The sequence below is a fragment of the Acomys minous genome (assembly GCF_964271855.1).
Source record: "Acomys minous genome assembly, chromosome: 2".
NCBI lineage: Eukaryota > Metazoa > Chordata > Mammalia > Rodentia > Muridae > Acomys > Acomys minous.
In genome coordinates this window covers 84833517-84852926 of record NC_140484.1, presented here as the reverse complement: position 1 = coordinate 84852926, position 19410 = coordinate 84833517, and the positions used below count along the sequence as shown (strand labels likewise).

The 19410-nt window shown below is 53.1% G+C and overlaps 1 protein-coding gene across 5 annotated transcripts in view; it reads left to right on the top strand.

The window, feature by feature from the left end:
- MYH14 (myosin heavy chain 14) overlaps nt 1-19410 on the top strand; it is a 61263-nt gene that overhangs the window by 19566 nt on the left and 22287 nt on the right. For 3 of the 5 annotated variants that reach the window (XM_084770889.1, XM_084770890.1, XM_084770888.1), the window contains 12 exons: nt 7586-7681; nt 9676-9794; nt 11101-11253; nt 11352-11525; nt 12008-12181; nt 12525-12639; nt 14414-14536; nt 15405-15592; nt 16295-16416; nt 16885-16954; nt 17285-17445; nt 18472-18580. In XM_084770889.1, the coding sequence (XP_084627015.1) occupies nt 7586-7681; nt 9676-9794; nt 11101-11253; nt 11352-11525; nt 12008-12181; nt 12525-12639; nt 14414-14536; nt 15405-15592; nt 16295-16416; nt 16885-16954; nt 17285-17445; nt 18472-18580 (1604 nt within the window). The remainder of the gene's footprint in view (nt 1-7585; nt 7682-9675; nt 9795-11100; nt 11254-11351; nt 11526-12007; nt 12182-12524; nt 12640-14413; nt 14537-15404; nt 15593-16294; nt 16417-16884; nt 16955-17284; nt 17446-18471; nt 18581-19410) is intronic. The other 2 variants (XM_084770892.1, XM_084770891.1) reach the window with 1 other exon arrangement.

The following is a 19410-nucleotide window of genomic DNA, read 5'->3' as shown; positions in this document are numbered from 1 at the left end:
CCTTGATTTCAAAGACCTTTGTTCATTTGATTTTAAAGTTTAATTCTATTTATTATTTTTTGTTTTGTTTTGTTTTGAGACAAGGTTTCTCTGTGTAGCGTTGGCTGTCCTGGACTCACTTTGTAGACCAGGCTGGCCTCGAACTCACAGTGATCCACCTGCCTCTGCCTCCTGAGTGCTGGGATTAAAGGCCTGTGCCACCACTGCCCAGCTTATTATTTTTTTAAATTATTATAACTAGGTGTGGTGGTACATGTCTTCAGTCCTACCAGAGTTCAAGGTAGATCTTGAGCTCAAGGCCAGCTGTATCTGCATAGCCAGCTAGGGCTATAATTTTTATTAAATTTGTATTTATTTGTGTGCAGGGAATATATAGGCACACACATGCCACAGCATGCGTGTGAAAGTCAACAGACACCTTGAGGGAGTCTGCTTTCCATTATGTAGGTCTTAGGGATATAATTCAACTTAGGTCATTAGACTTGGCAGCAAATTTACCAACTGAGCCACATCGCCAGCCCATGTCTATTATGAGTGTGTGTGTGAGTGTGTTTGTGCCTGTGTGTTGTGTGTATGTGAGCATGTGTGTGCATGTCCTTGTATGAGCATTTGTGTATAAGTATGTTTGTGAGTTGTGTGAATGTGTGTGAGCGTGTATGTGAAAGTGGAAGTGCATTTGAAAGTAAGTATGTGAGTGTGCAAGTGTGTGTGAGAGTGGAAGTGTGGTGTGTGCGTGTGCAAGTGTATTGGGGTGTGTGGATGCAGGTGTCTATGTGAGAGTGGAAGTGTGTTGGAAAGTAAGCGTGTGAGTGTGCAAGTGTGTGTGAGAGAGAATGTGTCTGAGTGTGTGTGTCGGTCAGAGGATAGCTTGTAGGTGTCAGTTCTGTTGCCACTGTTGGTTGCGGGGCTGACTTCAGGCCATCGTGCGTATGTGATAAGCACATTTACCAACTGAGCCATCTCTCCATCTTCACTTCTTTTTTAACTGATCCACTGATCCTAGGCTGCTGTTTAAGTATTTTTTGTGCATCTGCTGTGTATGAGAGGCTGGAGCTCTTCTGGGCAGGAGGGGAGCTGAGGAAGTGAGGTCAACCAGCCATAAAAATGACAGGACCCACTAGAACATGGTCAGGAGGTTGGAGTTGGGGTACAGTTCCACATAGGAGGTCAGGCAAGGGCTGGAGAAAGAGTGTTTGGACAGAGGCCTGAGGTAAGAATAGGAAGAGCATTCTGGGATGGCCTGTGCAAAGGCCCCAGAGCAGGGAAACTGGTGTGTTGGAGAGATTGACACTTCAGTGGTGAGTTGGGTCGTCTTTGAATTTCATTTGACACTTTATATTGAGATTGTAACTCTTGGGGACAAACAGGAAAGGAAAGGTTATGGTTTAACAGTGATGCGTGTCAAGGTGACAAGGGATGGAGAGTCCTGGTTAATTTTTATTGTCAACTTGACACAACCTTGACCCACCTTGGAAGAGGGATCGGATTGGCCTGTGCATGTCTGTAGGGGGTTGTCTTGATTGATAATTAATGTAGGAAGGCCCAGCCCACTGTGGGCGACACCGTTCCTAAGCAAGTGCTCCTGAGCTGTGTGAGAAAGCAGGCTGGGCATCAGCTGGAGAGCAAGGCAGTAAGCAGCATCGTCCATGGCTTCTGCTTCATTTCCTGTTTGAGTTCCTGTGCTTGGCTACGTTATGGGTTCTTCTTCCTACCACCCTTCTCTACCCCGTTTCTTCCTCCCTTTCAACACCCTAACACTACATGGAAGAGAAAAAAGGGGCTGGAGAGATGGCTCAGAAGCTAAGAGTACTGTCTGCTCTTCCAGAGGTCCTGAGTTCAATTCCCAGCAACCACATGGTGGCTCACAACCATCTATAATGAGATCTGGTGCCCTCTTCTGGCCTGTAGGTGTACATGCAGGCAGAGTGTTGTATACATAATAATAAATAAATAAATATAAAAAAGAATAAGTAATTATTAAAAATGAAATAAATTAGCTAGGTGTGGTGGCACACATCCAGGCTGGCCAGGAACTTGCTATGTCGCTAAGGCAGACCTCAGACTTACAGCAGTTCTCCTGTCTCTGCCTCCAAAACACTTTGCTGGCAGGTACTGGCCCCTTTATCCAGCTGGACCACAGTGTCTTTTGAGAGGTTGTAATGTCTTCCTTTTTTGGATGGACTGGACTCTGAGGGGCGGGGGGAGAGCTCTAGGTGTGTGTGGATCAGCTGAGCCCACCTCACAGTGTGATTCTCCTCAGGAACTCGTGTTGGCTTCAGGGCCTGATCTAGAGTGTTGAGCACTTGACAGTACCCAGTCACACACTTCCACACCCCCACACCCCCACCTTACACCTACCCCCACAGCCAGATTCCTAACTGTGGCTTCACTGCTAGTCCACCCCTCCAGGCAACTACAAACAAGTTCAGAATCTGTCCATGATCAGTCCAGCCTCTTGATACCAGATGGCTCGTGTGTCCCTCCTGCTGGTGGCCTGCTGTGTAGCGGGTCTAGTGGCAGATGGAGGTTTCCTATTTTACAAACAATTTTTCAGAGTTTCAATGTCTTCACAGCCTGAGCTGGGGTCACCACAGCTTCAGCTACACCTTACAGAGACAGGACCCCGTGTGGCTGTCATCATCCTGAGGCCGCACGGCCTGGCCCTGGAGTCGCACTGTCCTCCCATACACGGTTACCTTAATCCATGACCTGATTTTGGTGCTGGGATTTGAATGCTGGCCAAGTGCACTACCACCGAGCCACACCCACAGCCCCTCACTGGGAGATTCTGGGCAAGGACTCTCCTCCTCCTTAGCCATACCCTAATCTTGTTGGTTTCAGCTGCCGAGGAGCCCTCTCACCACTGTCCACAAGGTGGCGCCAGTTCCCCAGCTCTGCACCTGAGTGCCTTCCCTCCTTCTAGGAAATTTGCATATTTTTGTTGGGGTGGCAGACAGGTGGGATCATGCGGCTGTCAAAGATGAGTCAGGAGGTCAGGGAGTCCTGCCTAGGCCCCACCTCCCTTCAGGAGAGGATAGGGTGGTGCTGGACCCGGTAACCCACTGCCAGAGATGCCGACAGACTCACCCGATGGCTGCCTGGGCCACACAGCATTTGGGACCTCTGTGCATCTCTCTCCACACCTAGTATCTTTCCCTGCCAACCCTTGGCACTGCGAATGCCAGCCTGGGAAACCGAACCATTAGCAGACACAGGGGACCCAATAGTCTCTCCTGTGAGCGGGGCTCTTGAACTCATGGCAATCCTCCTGCCTCAGCCTTCCAATTTTCAGAGCTATAGATATGAGCCACTGTACCCAGCTACGTCTCATTTGGAAGTGGTCCCTGGGGTCCTGATCATGGGGCCTATCCCCCGAGAATGTGTCCAGGGGTCAGTGACACACACTGCTGTGAATTATTCAGTTTTATTTAGTTAAACCACATTGGATGGGGCAGCCACAAAGAACCACACTGTGTTTTTGTCACAGAGGAGGACACCAGGGGCCCTTTTCCTGAAGACCTGGATGTCACTCCCAGCTGAGCTGAGCCTGGTGCCCAACCCTGTCCTGCCTGGTCCCAGCAGCACCCCATTTTTTCTAGTCTTGCAGACAGATTCCCCCAGAATTGGTCCTGAAAGGCCCTCACAGAGTGGCGCTGCCACCACACCCAGCTCCAGATCGTTTTTTTTAAATCTTAGATTTATTTATTTTGTGTGTGTGTGTGTGTGGCTGCTTTGCCTGCGTGTATCCCTGTGCACCATGTGTGTGCCGTGCCTGGGGGTGCCAGTTCCCCTGGCACTGGAGCTTCAGATGTTTGAGTCACCATGTGAGCTGGGTAGTGAGATCTGGACCCAGGTCTTCTGGGAAGGTGGCAGCCAGTGCTCATAACCAGGAAGCCACCTCTCCTGCCTCAGACAAATCCAGCGAATTCTACCTTTCAATACTCAGATTCTGTTTAACCATCTGCTATTCTGTTTCCTTCCTTTTCACATTTGTTTATTCAGTACTTCTGAAGGCATGCATGTGTGCCTGGAGGTGGGTGGTTCTCTCTTTCCATGCTGTAGGTCCTGGGAATTGAACTCAGGTAATTAGGCTTGGTGGCAAGACCCTTCATCAGCCAGGCCGTCTCATCAACTGTGGATTGCTTTCTGTTGTTGAGACAGAGTATGTAGTCCAGGCTGGCTTTGAACTCTTCCTGATGCTCCTGCCTCCACCTCCCAAGTGCCGGGATGACAAGCATGCACCATGACTGTGTGTGTATGTGTGTGTGTGTGTGCACGTGTGTGATCCCAGTGCTGTGTGCAGGTACTTACCTGCATTTCAGATTACTCTATGGTGCACAGAAAAGCTCACACAGCTCCAGATGGAATCCTGCCTCTGCCAGTTTATGAATTGAGTGATCTTGAGTTTTTGTGTTACAAGCCTCAGTTTCCCCATCTGTCAAATTGGGATCAAAGGTAGCGAGATCCACCTCCTAGAGCTGTTTTTGAAGGTCAGGTGCTTGGAATGGATTTGGTTCTGGGAAGAGGAAATAATCTGTGTCTGTTGATTGGGTAAACACTGGAAACTGAACGGCTTGATGTGGGGATCTTTAGTGTTGCCGTGGAGACAACCGACACAAATACAGCTGTCGCGGCCCATCGTTGACCCCAGTGCCAGCGCCCTCACAGGACAGAATGTCTCAGTAAGGGTGACCAGGTTTGATAGGACGCTGAGTAAAGTCAGGAGCAGGGGCTGCTCTTCCACAGGGCCTGGGTTTGATTCCCAGCCATGCACGTAGAGTTCCAGGGGGATTCAGCGCCCTCTTCTGGCCTCTGTGGGCAGTCTATGCACATGCCGCACAGACATGCAGGAAAAACACCCATACACATAAAAGTAAATGTAAGGGGGGAAATTAGCAACAGTTCCCCAGGTCACATCATGGCTGTGCCCGCCTCCCCTTGCAAAACACTCCTGTGCTCTTGCCTGCGATCTTGGTGATAAGATTCTCACTGGCTGAGCTGTTCCTCTGCAGTGCTCCTGGTGTCCTCCAGGGGGCAGCACGACCTCAGTTCTCCAAGCACCTAGCGTTCCTAATGGAAACAGAACAGTGGCTGTTGACACAGGAGGCGTTTGCAAAATCAAATTTACTTTCTCCCTAGATCTATTTCTAACTCCAAACCCAACTCTCAGGTCTCTAGCTGGCCACCTTACCAAAAAACTGAGAGGTGAGAGCTAGGGCTGGGGCCCAGTACGCAGAGCCTGTCACACGTGCAGTCCTGGGTCCTGTCACCAGAACTGGTGAGCCAGGCATGGTGGTAAAGTCTTGTCATCCCAACGCTAGGAAAAGGGAGGCAGGAAGATCAGGGGGTTAGCTGGGCGCACGCCTTTAATCCCAGCACTCGGGAGGCAGAGGCAGGCGGATCGCTGTGAGTTCAAGGTCAGCCTGGTCTGCAAAGTGAGTCCAAGACAGCCAAGGCTACACAGAGAAACCCTGTCTCAAAAAAACAATAAATAAATAAATAAATAAATAAATCAGGGCTGGCGAGATGGCTCAGAGGTTAAAAGCACTGACTGCTCTTCCAGAGGTCCTGAGTTCAATTCCCAGCAACCACATGGTGGCTCACAACCATCTGTAATGTGATCTGATATCCTCCTCTGGGCTGCAGGTGTACATGCAGGCAGTGCTCTGTATACATAATAATAAATAAATAAATCTCTTAAAAATCAATCAATCAATCAATCAATCAGGCGGTCAAGGTCACCCCCAGCTATATGGAAAGGTGCACGCTAGACTGGGATATGTGAGACCTGTCTCAAACACTCAACAAAACAAAAGCCCCTAGGAAATAGGAATTGGGATAAGATTATATTTACTTAAAGGACAGAAGAAGTCTTCCTTCCACGCTGCCAGGAAGTGGGCCAGCAAGAGCGCTCAGGGAGGGGAGGGGCTTGCTCCGAGCCTCAAGCCTGAGTTCAGTTCCTAAAATCTATAACGTGCAAGGAGAGAACCAGTTGTCCTCCGACCTCCACATACGTGCTGTTGTGCACACACTGCACATGCACACAATACATACATACATGCAAAAAGAGCCTGCGTGGTGGCACACAGCCTTAATCCCAGCACACAAGAGACAGAGGCAGGCAGGACTCAGAGTGTGAGGCCAGTGTGGTCTACCCTGGGAGTTCCAGGCCAGCTCACGCTAACTAGTGAGACGCTGCCTCAGCTCCTACCTTTCAGAGAGGCCGAGAGACCGAGACCACCAGCCAGGAAACACGGATGTGTAGATCGAACCGTGAGGTGACTTAGCACAGCTTTCTGGGATGGGGTCCCCTCCAGTTGCCAGAGTTCAGGGTATTCAGTGCTAGCAGGGAATTTTCTAGAGAAATCTTAGCTCTTTGGGGTGAGTTCTTTCAGAGTCCTCAGCTGCAGCTACTCATAGAGCAAAGGAGAGTGACCTGGCCCCAAGAACAGCCAGCCCAAGTCAAAGCAAGATGCGCAACTGTGTCACTTCAGGCTAGTGTCTTTTCTGGGGTTCACTTGCTTGGTTCCCCATCTTGGGATTTTTTTTGTTTGGTTGGTTTTGGTTTTGGTTTTTGAGACAGGGTTTCTCTGTGTAGCCTTGCCTGTCCTGTACTCACTTTGTAGACCAGGCTGGCCTCGAACTCACAGCAATCCACCTGCCTCTGCCTCCGGAGTGCTGGGATTAAAGGCGTGCGCCACCACGCCCAGCCCATTTTGGGATTTTAAAAAGAGTCATTTGTGTGTGTGTGTGTGTGTGTGTGTGTGTGTGTGTGTGTGTGTGTGTTACACATATGAACTCGGTACCTGTGAAGGCCAGGAGGGGGTGTAAGATCCCCTGGGGCTGGAGTCACAAGTGGTTGTGAGCTGTCTGACATGGGTACTTGGAGCAGAACTGGGGTCCTTTGGAAGAGCAGCAAGTGCTCTTAACCGCGGAGCAGTTCTTGCTGCGTAAACTGCCCCAGCACAGTGCTGGGGCAAAGAGGCTTTGGTGACCAACTTGGAAAACAACATGCGAGACTCACTTCACTGTGGCACTGACTCCAATACCGTTGGCCACATGCTCTGCCTATGGGAACCAGCAGCGGGGATGAGGAGCTGGCTTAGTGGGAGAAACGCCTGCTGCCAAGCGTGGGGGCCTGAGTTCCAGTCCCTAACAGTCACGTGAAGAGCTGGGCATGGGGCTGGCAAGCCTGGTGACCTTATTGTTTGAAGCAGGCTCTCTCTGAACCTGGAGCTTGGCAGTTTGTCTGGGCTGGCTGGCCACTGGGCTTCAGTGATCCTCCTGTCCACGTCTCCTCAGTGCTGGGGTCACCACTGCACCCAGCGAGGAATCGAACTCGGGTCCTCATGCTTGCAGAGAGAGGGCTTTACTGGCTGAGCCATCTCCCCAGCCCAACGTCTGGTTCATTTTGAGTCCCTTTTATATCATGTCTCTGCTCAAAGCTTGAAAACAGAAAGCTGAGTGTATTGACTCTGTCGCATTTTTTAAGGTCCCTGGGGGACGGAACACAACTTTGGGGTTTCCTGTTGCGTGATGGTACCTGAACCCCCAGCCCCATGTGACCTTCCGTTTTGCCCCACAGCCATGCTGCGCACCGTCTCAGCTGTCCTCCAGTTTGGCAACATTGTCCTGAGGAAGGAGCGCAACACTGACCAAGCCACTATGCCTGACAACACAGGTACTGCCGAGCCCGGTGTCCTCTGCAAGGCGCCTGCCAGATCCTCCCCTCCCGCCCCACCCCCACCCAGGAGGGTTCTGACTCCTGCCTCTGCCTCGCAAATGCTGAGATTGCAGGCTTGTGCCACCCACACCCAGGTTCATCCCCCTCCATGTTTCACTAATTCTCTCTCTCCCTGCCCCCCTCCCCGCGTGCAAACACACGTGTTCATTATCTGGGGCGGGGTCATATGTAGCTCTGGATAGCTTTGAACTCCGGATCCTCTTGCATCTACCTCTTTTCTCTCTCTCTCTCTCTCTTTCTCTCTCTCTCTCTCTCTCTCTTTGCTTTTTTCTTTTTTCAAGACAGGGTTTCTCTGTGTAGCCTTGGCTGTCCTGAACTCTGAACTCACATTGTAGACCAGGCTGGCCTTGAACTCACAGGGATCCACCTGTCTGCCTCTGGAGTGCTGGGATTAAAGGCATGCGTTACCATGCCCGGCTGCCCCACCTCTTTTTATTTTTGTTTTGTTTTTGTTTTAAATATGGAACACTTCACAAATTTGCGTGTCATCCTTGCGCAGGGGCCATGCTAATCTTCTCTGTGTCATTCCAATTTTATATATGTGCTGCAGAAGTGAGCACTTGTTTTTCGTTTTTTGAGGCAGAGTTCCTCTGTGCATCCTTGGCTGGCCTGGAACTCACTTTGTAGACCAGGCTGACCTTGAACTCACTGAGATCCGAGTCCTGAGTGTTGATGCTAAAGGCATGCGCCACCACACCCAGCTTTTTGGTTAAGTTTTATGAGAGAAGATGTCACTCTACCCCAGGTTGACTTTGAACTCTCAGCCAGTCTCCTGACTCAGCCTCCCAAGTGCTAGGATTTGGCTGTCAAGGAAGGAGAGACAATTGCCCACAGTCAGACAGATGCCTGAGATGTGTGCATCCTGGGGGTCTCCCCTGGGCTTTCCCTGCCCTGGGCCTGTGTGGCTAGAGATCTAGACAGAAATAGAGTGGGCTGGCTCCCTCTGGACATCTGACGCTCTCTGTCCTGGTTATAAAACGCTACAGTTCACTCTGCACAGCAATGAAAATCTGGGGAAGTGGAGCACGGCGCTCCACCCCGCCGGCCCTGCAGTGCCTGCATATAGCCACTGGGGGCGCTATGCACTGGTACTGCCCTGAGCTGGCACACCTGTTTGCTTTGTTTAATTGAAGGGCCGACATTACAAGCCTTTCAGGGTTCCTCTGTGTAGCCCTGGCTGTCCTGGAACTCACTCTGTAGACCACACTGGCCTCAAACTCAGAGATCTGTCTGCCTCTGCCTCTGCCTCTCAAGTGCTGTGACTAAAGGTGTGCGCCGCCGCTGCCCACTACAAGACTTTCTGAAACCTGCTGCCCTCTCCCCAAATGCCTCTAGAAATAGCTTTATGTGTTAACTAGAACCATAATGTTGGGGGTGTTGGGTTCAGACAGGATTTCCCGTAGTGTAAATTGGCCACCAACTGCTTTGAGAATGACCTTGCATTTCTCACCCTTATGTCGAAAATGTTCAGGTACTGGGCTGGCAGGTGTGTGCCACCATGTTGGACTCTGGTGCCTTCTTAATGTATTTCTTTCTAGGCTTCTCTTTTTCCTTCGAGTAAGCCCTCTCTCAGAGGAGCTGACGGCTGCCTGGAAACATGGCTCGATTCAGGGTTTAATTCAGCGTAGAAAGGGAAACGCGCCTCCCACGCAGCCTTGCCGTGCTCCACCACAAACATCCATCTATTCAGCGTCTTAGTGTAGAGGTGCTTTTTATGCTAGTTACTCTTTTTGAAGATATGTATGACTCCAGTCCCGGTGGCACAGGCCTGTCAACCAGCGCTCAGTTAGCTCAGGATGCTCCTACAGGGCAGGTGGGGGGGTGTTTGGGGGAGAGGGGGTGCCCCCACCTCCAGCGGAGGGGAGTGATGCCCCGTCCACAAGCCCTCCTCTTTTTCAGTGCTAACCCCTGTCACTTCCTCTTTCCCTCAGCTGCCCAGAAGCTCTGCCGCCTCTTGGGACTTGGGGTGACCGACTTCTCCAGAGCCCTTCTCACTCCTCGTATCAAAGTCGGCCGAGACTATGTCCAGAAAGCACAGACCAAGGAGCAGGTAGGTGGGGACCCAGCTGTCTCTCATACCTTCCCTGCCCCTAATCTATCACCAGTCCCGGAGAAGAGGCAGCAGTCGGCTCCATCAGCAGGTGCCAGCCTCACAAGCATGGGGACACGAGTTCGAGCCTCAGAGCCCATGTAAAAAGCTGTGGAGACAAAGACAGGAGGATTCCTGCCTTTCCCTTCTCAGCCACACTGGCCGGATGACTATGGTCCAGGTCCAGAGAGAGATCTGAAAGAACAAGAAGGGGAAAGTGAGGAAGGACGCCCAAGCTTGACCGCTACGGCCTCCATACCCTCCTGTGTGCTCACTTTTGCACACGTCTGTACATACACACAAACAGAAATGAAGACTTGTCTCTCAAGGGGCTTGGGAGGTACTAGGGCAGTGGTTTTCTACCTTCCTGATGCTGCAACCCTTTAATACACTTCACCATATTGTGGTGACCCTCTAACCATAACATTATTTTACTGCTACTTTATAACTGTAATTTTGCTACTGTTTTTAACCATATTGTAAATAGCTGATATGCAGGATATGGAGGTCTCGACCCACAGGTTGAGAAACACTATGCTAGGGAAATGGAAAATAAACAGGAGAATGAAATGGACATTTCTATTCAGTGACGCCTCTGTGAATGGGGTTTAGTGATGTCAGAACAGAAGAGCAAGGGAGAAGCCGTGATCGCTAGGGGACAGGTCATGTAAGGTCTCGGGGACCACAGTAAAGAGCTGCTGTGAGAGGCTGGGCAGTGACTTACTTTCATTGGTCCTTTATATAGTGATTATCTTGTCTACTGCAAGAATTGGTTCCTTAGGGCACTTACAACGACAAGGAGACTCAGGGCTACTGACAAAGTCCAGGCAAAGATGGTGGCGCAGACCGCAGTGGTGACAGAGAGGTGGCCACAGGTTGGAACCACAAGGGACGGGGAGGAGCCTGGAGTCCCTGGCTTTCTGTCTCAGCTGCAGTCTCTAGTAATGCAGAGAAACTGAGGCACAGAGACGTTTACTCAGGGCCTGAGGCCACACAGCCTCTGATTGGCTGTACTGGAATTCGAACTCAGACTCTTGGATGCGAAGCTCACACTGGGTTGTAGAAATTGCCTTAAGAGGAGGAGGGTGGGAGGCTGGTGCACACTAGGACCTCGGTAACAGCAGTGTTTGGTGTTTGTGTGGCTCTTTTTGCTGTTTACACCCAAGAAGCTGTGAGGTGAACTGCAAGGCCTCAAGTTCAGGGTTGTCCCACTTGATCCAAACCCAGTTTCCCACGGGCTGGACCTCGCTGTGCTTCTACCCTGCAGGCTGACTTCGCGCTGGAGGCTCTGGCCAAAGCTACCTATGAGCGCCTGTTCCGCTGGCTGGTTCTGCGGCTCAACCGCGCCCTGGACAGGAGCCCGCGGCAGGGTGCCTCCTTCCTGGGCATCCTGGACATCGCCGGCTTTGAGATCTTCCAGGTGTGCGCCTTTGCCTTCTCCCATCCACCCCGCCCACCCCCTACCAGCGTCCCCGTCCTGGTGCTGTCACCTAGCTCACCGCTCTTTCGCCCTTGCAGCTGAACTCCTTTGAGCAGCTGTGCATCAACTACACCAATGAGAAGCTGCAGCAGCTGTTCAACCACACGATGTTCGTGCTGGAGCAGGAGGAGTACCAGCGAGAGGGCATCCCCTGGACCTTCCTGGACTTCGGGTTGGACCTGCAGCCTTGCATCGACCTCATCGAGCGGCCGGTGAGGGGCCTTCAATGCTCGGCCCCGCCCACCGCCAGACTTACACCATTCTGTTGGGACCATGGCTTAGAAGCTCAAAACTTGGCTGCGCCCACCACTCAAACCCGCAAAACTTGGCCCTCCTGATGCTCAGGCCCACAAAGCTTGGCTCCCCCACTCCCACCCCCGACACTGTCCAACCGCACCCACCTGTGAGACTGCTCCTCCTTCGCCTGCCACAGCGCCCCCCACTGACCCAAGGAGGAAATGTCCCACCAGCAGCCACATTCCTGTGGCTAGCAGGTTCTTGGGCTCTAAAGGTCCTACTTGAGTTCCTGGCTCCTGACATCCGGTCAGTGTGTGGTTCGGTGCTGGCGATGGAGCCTAGCGCCTTGCGAATGCTAGGCAAGCGCTGAGCTGCTCAGCCACGCCCCCAGCCCCCTAAGCAGTATCCTGAGCCCCAGACTTGTGTGCTCTGACTTCTGTTCCTCCGTTTTGGTCAGGCAAACCCTCCAGGTCTCCTGGCCCTGCTGGATGAGGAATGCTGGTTCCCTAAGGCCACGGACAAGTCTTTCGTGGAGAAGGTGGCCCAGGAGCAGGGTGGCCACCCCAAATTCCAGCGCCCCAGGCACCTGCGGGATCAGGCCGACTTCAGCGTGCTGCACTACGCAGGCAAGGTGAGGGCTGGGCTGGCTCTGGGTCCTCACTCAAGGATCCAGGGGTCTCCACTTGGCCCCCGGGTACCTAGGCTCACGTGACACATAGGGCAGCCATAGCGTCCTTCAGAGGGAGAGTCTCGTGCTTGTGGCTCTTCTGTGGGAACAGACTGTGTTTGAGGAACTGAGTAGGTAGGCCTTTGTGGCCAGAGCAGAACGTACTGAAAGAATGACGTCATGGAGGGCAAAGAGATGGGGGCGGGAGAGGGACGTACAGAGCATGGACCCCTTTGGGCAGTGACGTCCACGCTAAGCACGCACCTGGGGAGCCCGGTCGCACTGGCGTCTGCTTCTCTCCACTCAGGTTGACTACAAAGCCAGCGAGTGGCTGATGAAGAACATGGACCCCTTGAACGACAACGTGGCCGCCCTGCTTCACCAGAGCACGGACCGCCTCACAGCTGAGATCTGGAAGGATGGTGAGTCCACCCTGTCAGGCTCTGTCACCAGGGTCCAGGCCCCTCCTCACCGTAAGGGGCCGCTAGAGGTGGGAGGGAGCAGTGGCGGGTGCATGGATGGATGGGTGGATGGGTAAATGGGTGGGTAGGCGGGTGGGTAGGTAGGCAGGTGGGTAGGCGGGTGGGTAGGTAGGCGGGTGGGTAGGTAGGCAGGTGGGTAGGCGGGTGGGTAAGTTGAATTGCTAGGTGGGTGGGTAGGTGGGTGGGTAAGTTGGTGAATTGCTAGGTGGGTGGGTAAATGGGTGGGTAGGTGGGTGGGTAGCATGGATGCTGGGGAGTGGGTTAGTGGGTGGATGTGTAATTATCATAAATTAGCATCTTACACAAGGACAAGAAATAATGCAGACATGACATGTCATGTGGGTATGACACACGTTAGTGTCAGTAATTGTTTTTTAGTAATAGTCTCCTATGCAATCAGACCAGGAAAATAAGTGCTGGTGTCCCTTGGGGCCCACAGGCCACCAGGCCACTCAAAGACTTCCATAAAGTACCATAGTAGTCACACACGTCTTCCCATATACCCCCCATAGGCTGAGTCATTCCTGTTTATTCAACACAATGCAAATGATATGTAAATAGCGGTTGCACTAGTACGTAGAGAACAGGGCAGGGAAAAGCCTGTTCCGTGCTCAGTATAGACTCTTATCCTTAGAATATTCCTAATTAGCTGTGCAGTCACAAATGCAGAGTCTGAATATATGGAAAGCCGACTTTATATACATATTTTTAGCTAGGCATGGTGGTGCAAGCCTTTAATCCCAGCATTCGGGGGTGGGGGCGGACAGGGCGGGGGAGGCAAGTGGATCTCTGTGAATTTGAGTGCAGCCTGGTCTACATCATGAGTTCTAGGAAAGCCAGGGCTACAGAGAGACCCTGTCTCAAAAACAAACAAACAAACAAACAAACAAACAAACAAACAAACCCAACCAACCAAAACAAAACCAAATGAGCCATCAGGGAACCCAAGTTTGGGTGCCAGCACCCATGTCAGGTGTGTAATAACCACTTACAACCTCTGATTCCAAGGCCTCCAACACCTCTGGCCTCCAGGGGTAGCTGCACTCATGTCCCCTCGCACCCTCGTGTCCCCTCGCACACTCGTGTACCCTCGCACCCTCTTGTCCCCTCGCACCCTCCTGTCCCCTCGCACCCTCCTGTCCCCTCGCACCCTCGTGTCCCCTCGCACCCTCATGTACCCTCGCACACTCATGTGCCCTCGCACACTCATGTACCCTCGCATACGCACACAAATAATCAATATAAGCCTGTGTAGTTGGTGGGCACTGTGGACGCGTGACCCCTTCCCAGCTGCCCCGCCCCTGTGTGCCTGGCTCTGAGGGTCAGTCCTGCTGCTCTGGACTGCTCTCCCATGTGGAGCCATTCGTTAACCAAGCTGCCGCAAAGGGCAGGAGAAGGATTAGGGTAGGACATCAGGCCACTCACGCCCATCTCACTTACGGCTGCCTGCTGTCGGGTTAACTGTTGAGCATCCAGGGCACAAACAGCTAGCCAAGAAAACGGATCCAGAATTGGTCCCTAGGGTGTTGGGCGTGTCTCACGGGTGACCTCAGTGCACTGGTGTTGAGGTGAACAGGACTTGAGAGGGTCCGGGGCCGCCTCAGAGTTCCTGCCTGCTTGCTCTGTGCTCACTAACGCTCTTTCTTTCTCTTCCTCTCACCGTTCCCCTCCCATCTTCACACATCTTTCCCTCCGCTGCCATCCCCCCCCCCAGAACAAGGGGGCCTCCAACAGTTCACTTTACTTGGCCCATTCCCTTCGTCACCCCCTGGACCTGCGGGGAGACTCAGCTCTGGTGCTTCTCTTCCAGGGGGTGGGTCTCTCTGTGCACCCACGGGTGAGGCTTGCAGAACACAGTGGGGGGAGGGGCAACTGTGGGTGGGGTCCTGGGTGGAGATGCCTGTGCCCCTTCTCTCTGCATGAGGTCCCTCCCTTCTCGCTGGGCCCTTGGTGGTTCTAGAGGCTTCTAGCTAGACCACGTATTAAAAAATACACAGAAGAGGCTAGGAGGATGGCTCAGTGGTTAAGAGCACTGACTGCTATTCCAGAGGTCCTGAGTTCAATTCCCAGCAGCCACATGGTGGCTCACATCCATCTATAATGAGATCTGGTGCCCGCCTCCGGCCTGCAGGTACATGTGCAGGCAGAGCACTGTATACATAATAATAAATAAATCCATGCATAAATAGTAAAAATAAATTTTAAAGGAAGACATTTCCTAAGCACCTAATGTGCAAATAAGGAAACAAGCACAGAGAGATTAGGTAGTTTGCTCAAGGTCACACAGCCAGTAAGTGGTAGAGTAGGAATTCGAACCTAGAACCTTAGCTCTTCTTTATGCCATAGGAATATAATTAGTAGCATTTGTTATTTTGAAAATGGCTGACAGCATTGGGGCACCAGAGAGAGTTGAACTTGGGGAGGGTCAGCAGTGGCAGGTCACATGAGGACTCTGCCAGGTTCTGGCTCTCTGTCTGCCTGCCAACTGCGCTCCACTCCAGGCCAAGGAGCAATGTTCTCTGTATGGCATGCCAGGCCCTAAAGCGAGACACCCCACTTTGGCTAACAAGCTGATTCTGGGTGCAGTGGCTCAAGTCTGGAATCCGAGCACTCGGGAGGCTGAGGCAGGAGGATGGCTTACATTTGTGGCTGGCTGACCTTGATCTCTTTTGTGCCCCTCTTCGCCCCACCCCCAACCCCCCCAGTGGAGGGCATTGTGGGGCTGGAGCAGGTGAGCAGCCTTGGGGATGGCCCGCCAGGAGGCCGGCCCCGCCGTGGGATGTTCCGGACTGTCGGGCAGCTCTACAAGGAATCTCTGAGCCGCCTCATGGCCACACTCAGCAACACCAACCCTAGCTTTGTCCGTTGCATCGTCCCCAACCACGAGAAGAGGGTGAGTTGGGAGGGGCCAGTCAGCATGATGCACTGGGGAGTGGGGGGGAGGGAGGGCTGCCGTCCCTGGGCTCTCTGCTTCTGTGACCTGTGTCCACTGTGTGGCAGAGACAGAACTTGGGGACACAGTGGCAGAAAGACAAGAAGAGCATGTTCCAGCTGCTCCTGTGTCCTGGGCAGGGCAGAAGGCGCACTTAATAAAATACACGGAAAATAAAATAAAATAAAATACACGGTCAACCACCCACCCGAAGTGAATGCTCAGGGGTGTGAGAGGGCCAGGCTGGGTGTGACCGGGGAGTCACAGAAGGCCCTGCAGAGAGCTGACTGCGCTTCTTAGCCTAAGCAGTTCCCCAAGCCGAGAAGGCCCTGAAGCAGCAGGTAGGAAAGTCTAAGGAATGGGAAAGCGGGCTGGAGAGGAGGTGACACAGGCCTGTCAGTACAGCGCTAGGGACAGTGAGCTAGAAAAATGGTCAGGTTCAGGGCCAGTCTTACCTACAGCACCAGTTCCGAGACAGCCAGGGCAACTTAATAACACCTTGTTTCAAACAAAAAGTGAAAAGAGGGCGTCGCTCAGTGATAAAGCGTCCTCTTAGAATCCTCCAGTGAGAGGCTGCGGGTGTGGATCCGTGGAAGGCGCTCGCCGTAGCCCTGCTTGTGGCGCCCCTAGTGGCCGCCGCTGACCCTGCCCTCACCCCTGCAGGCTGGTAAGCTGGAGCCCCGCCTGGTGCTGGACCAGCTCCGCTGTAACGGGGTCCTCGAGGGTATCCGCATCTGCCGCCAGGGCTTTCCCAACCGCATCCTCTTCCAGGAGTTCCGGCAGCGGTGAGCAGGATCCGCAAAGGGCTCCAGGGGGCTAGGGAGGACGGGAGCCAAGTCCCTACAGGTGTCATCTCAGCGTGGGGTTTCGGGCCACGTTACTGGTGGTGTGTGAGAGGAAAAGGAGAAAATGTACAGAATGTGAAAGGGGGCTGGGGCGCCAGCTGAACCTAGGCTCACTTTAGTGTGCTAACCTCTATACGTAAAACTGAAGTCGAAGCTGGGCATGGTGGCACACGCCGTAATCCCAGCTCTTAGGGGGCCAGGCCTGGTCTATATAGCAGAGTTTCAGGGCAGCCAGGACTACAGCGTGAGATCCTGATTCAAAACCAAACCAAACCAAACCAAATCCAGAGCTCCCAATGTCTCCTCCCAGTGATGTAGTTAGCATTCCCGATTTCTACCAAGCCTTGTGCATGTGGTCTCTCGTGACACTGTGGCCGTCTTCTCTTACGCCCTCTCCTGTGGTTGCAGCTATGAGATCCTCACCCCAAACGCCATTCCCAAGGGCTTCATGGACGGCAAACAGGCCTGTGAGAAGATGGTAACTAGGGGCGTGGCCTATGTTTGGGGGCAGGGCTGTGCAAGGATGGGGCTGTGTGGATTGAGATGGGCCCTGTTCAGTGGGTGGGGCCCATGGCTGGGATGAGGAGGCGGGGCCTGTAGTTAGAGGCGGTGCTAACCGCATGGGCAGGGCCTTTGGTGTTGGGATGAGATGTGTGGGAAGATACTGCTTGGAGCCTGTGAGGTGGTGTGTGGAGCCTGGAGCATGGGAGTGGGGTCTGTGGCAGGTGTAGCATCAGGCCTCCCCACTGTCCTTCCTCATACAGTTTCCCTGTCTCCATCTCCTCCCCTCCGTACTCTCATCCTCTAGATCCAGGCCCTGGAGCTAGACCCCAACCTGTACCGTGTTGGCCAAAGCAAGATCTTCTTCCGGGCGGGGGTCCTGGCCCAGCTGGAGGAAGAGCGGGACCTGAAGGTCACAGATATCATAGTGTCTTTCCAGGCAGCGGCCAGGGGCTACCTGGCCCGCAGGTGAGGGGCCCAAACTGTGCCAGGTGTTGTGGCCTAAGGCTGGACCGAGGCCACAAATACTTACTCAGAGAGAGCTGGGGTGCTACATGCCTCAGGAGTTCAGAAAGTTGGCGTCCTGCAGGATACATTATTTGGCCCCAACCAATTGCTTAGGACCGCAGCTGGAGGGGTGACATGTCTTGATGGAGGGTGCCTAGATAAAAGAGAACGAGACGCTGGTCTGTGTAAGGGCCTCATGGCAGGGCATGTTCAGGATACAGACAGATCCCAAACAGTCAGTCTCTCCTCCCCTCAGAACAAGCAGCCAGGAGAAGGGATGCCAGGCCCCAGAATGAGGGCTATGGACCCTGCCCAGGGGCCCTGGGTAGCCATGGAGAGCTGTGAGCCAAGCACAGGGCTAGTGTGTTGAGGGTGGACTGAGGAGAAAGGGATGCTGAGGCCTGAACAGAGCTAAGAGCAGGGTGTGTAAGGTTGCTGGTAAGGACTGCTGTGGTGGGGTGTAGCTCAGCAGGCACAGGGCTCCGCTAGCATCCATGAGACGCTGGGTTTCCCCCGCCACGGTGACATTCACCTGTCATCCCTGAACCGAGGAGGTAGAGGTGGGAGGGTTGGGAGTTCACAGTCAACCTGAGCTACATGAGACTCCTGTCTCAAAAATAGCTACGTCAGCCGGGTGTGGTGGCACATGCCTGTAATCCCAGCACTCAGGAGGCAGAGGCAGGTGGATCGCTGTGAGTTCGAGGCCAGCCTGGTCTACAAAGTGAGTCCAGGACAGCCAAGGCTATACAGAGAAACCCTGTCTCGAAAAACCAAAAAAAAAAAAAAAAAAAAAAAAGCTACATCGCTGGGCGTGGTGGTGCACACCTTTAATCCCAGCACTGGGAGTTCGAGGCCAGCCTGGTCTACAAAGCAAGTCTAGGACAGCTGGGACTACACAGAGAAACTCTGTCTTGAAAAACAAAACAAGCTAAGTCTATAGTGGCTGGCTTCTGGGGCCAGCGCCCACTCTCAGCCGTGTCCCCTCAGGGCCTTCCAGCGAAGGCAGCAGCAGCAGAGTGCCCTGCGAGTGATGCAGAGGAACTGCGCTGCCTACCTCAAGCTCAGGAACTGGCAGTGGTGGAGACTGTTCATCAAGGTGAGCGAGGCTGAGCCTAGGCCTCAGCCTCTGGGGGGAAGGGGCTGCCTGTTACCCAGGATTCTTAGACAACAAGTGATTTAAGCTGGTCTGAGAGGGGACCCTGGAGCTGGGGAGGGGGAGGCCTGCCGGGAATCTTTGCCCTGAAGAGCACAGGTGAGGCCTTGGCTGAGGCTGAGGCCAGTTGGTGGAGCGCTTGCTCAACACACACAAAGCCATCCGTCCATCCCAGAACTCAGGAATTGGAGGATCAGGTGTTCCAGGTCGTCTTTGGAAACATAGTTTGGTGCTAGCCTGGGCTACATGGGCTTTTGTGTCAGACAAAAAAGGAGAGAGCGATAACATGGTTTGGCAGATTAAGGGTGCTTGCTACCAAGCCTGAGGACATGAGTTCAGTCCCCAGTGGAAGGAGAGAACTAACTCCCACAAGCTGCCCTCTGACCCCCACATATTTGCGTGTAAAGCTCGTACCTGCAGTGCATGTGGGAAGAGTTGAGCCACTCTGGCTTACACATAAGAGCATGGCGGGGACGGTCTGGTGTATTTTGATGCTAATTACTGCTTGCTGTCTGTGTGACCCACCTTTTGCTTCATAAAAAGCCATCCTACCTGGGCAGGGCAGGAGATGGGGGGGGGGGCTAGGAGAGAGAGGAATTCTGGGAAGAAGAAAAGAGGGCCATAAAGAGGAAGGAGACCTGAAGGGAAGAGAGGAGGCCGCCATGGCTTAGCTGGAGGAGAAGCACATGGCGTGGATGGAGAATCCGGCCCAGATGAAGAACATGAACAAGTATATGGGATTATGGATGGGAGGTAGCTTGATAGAAGTTACT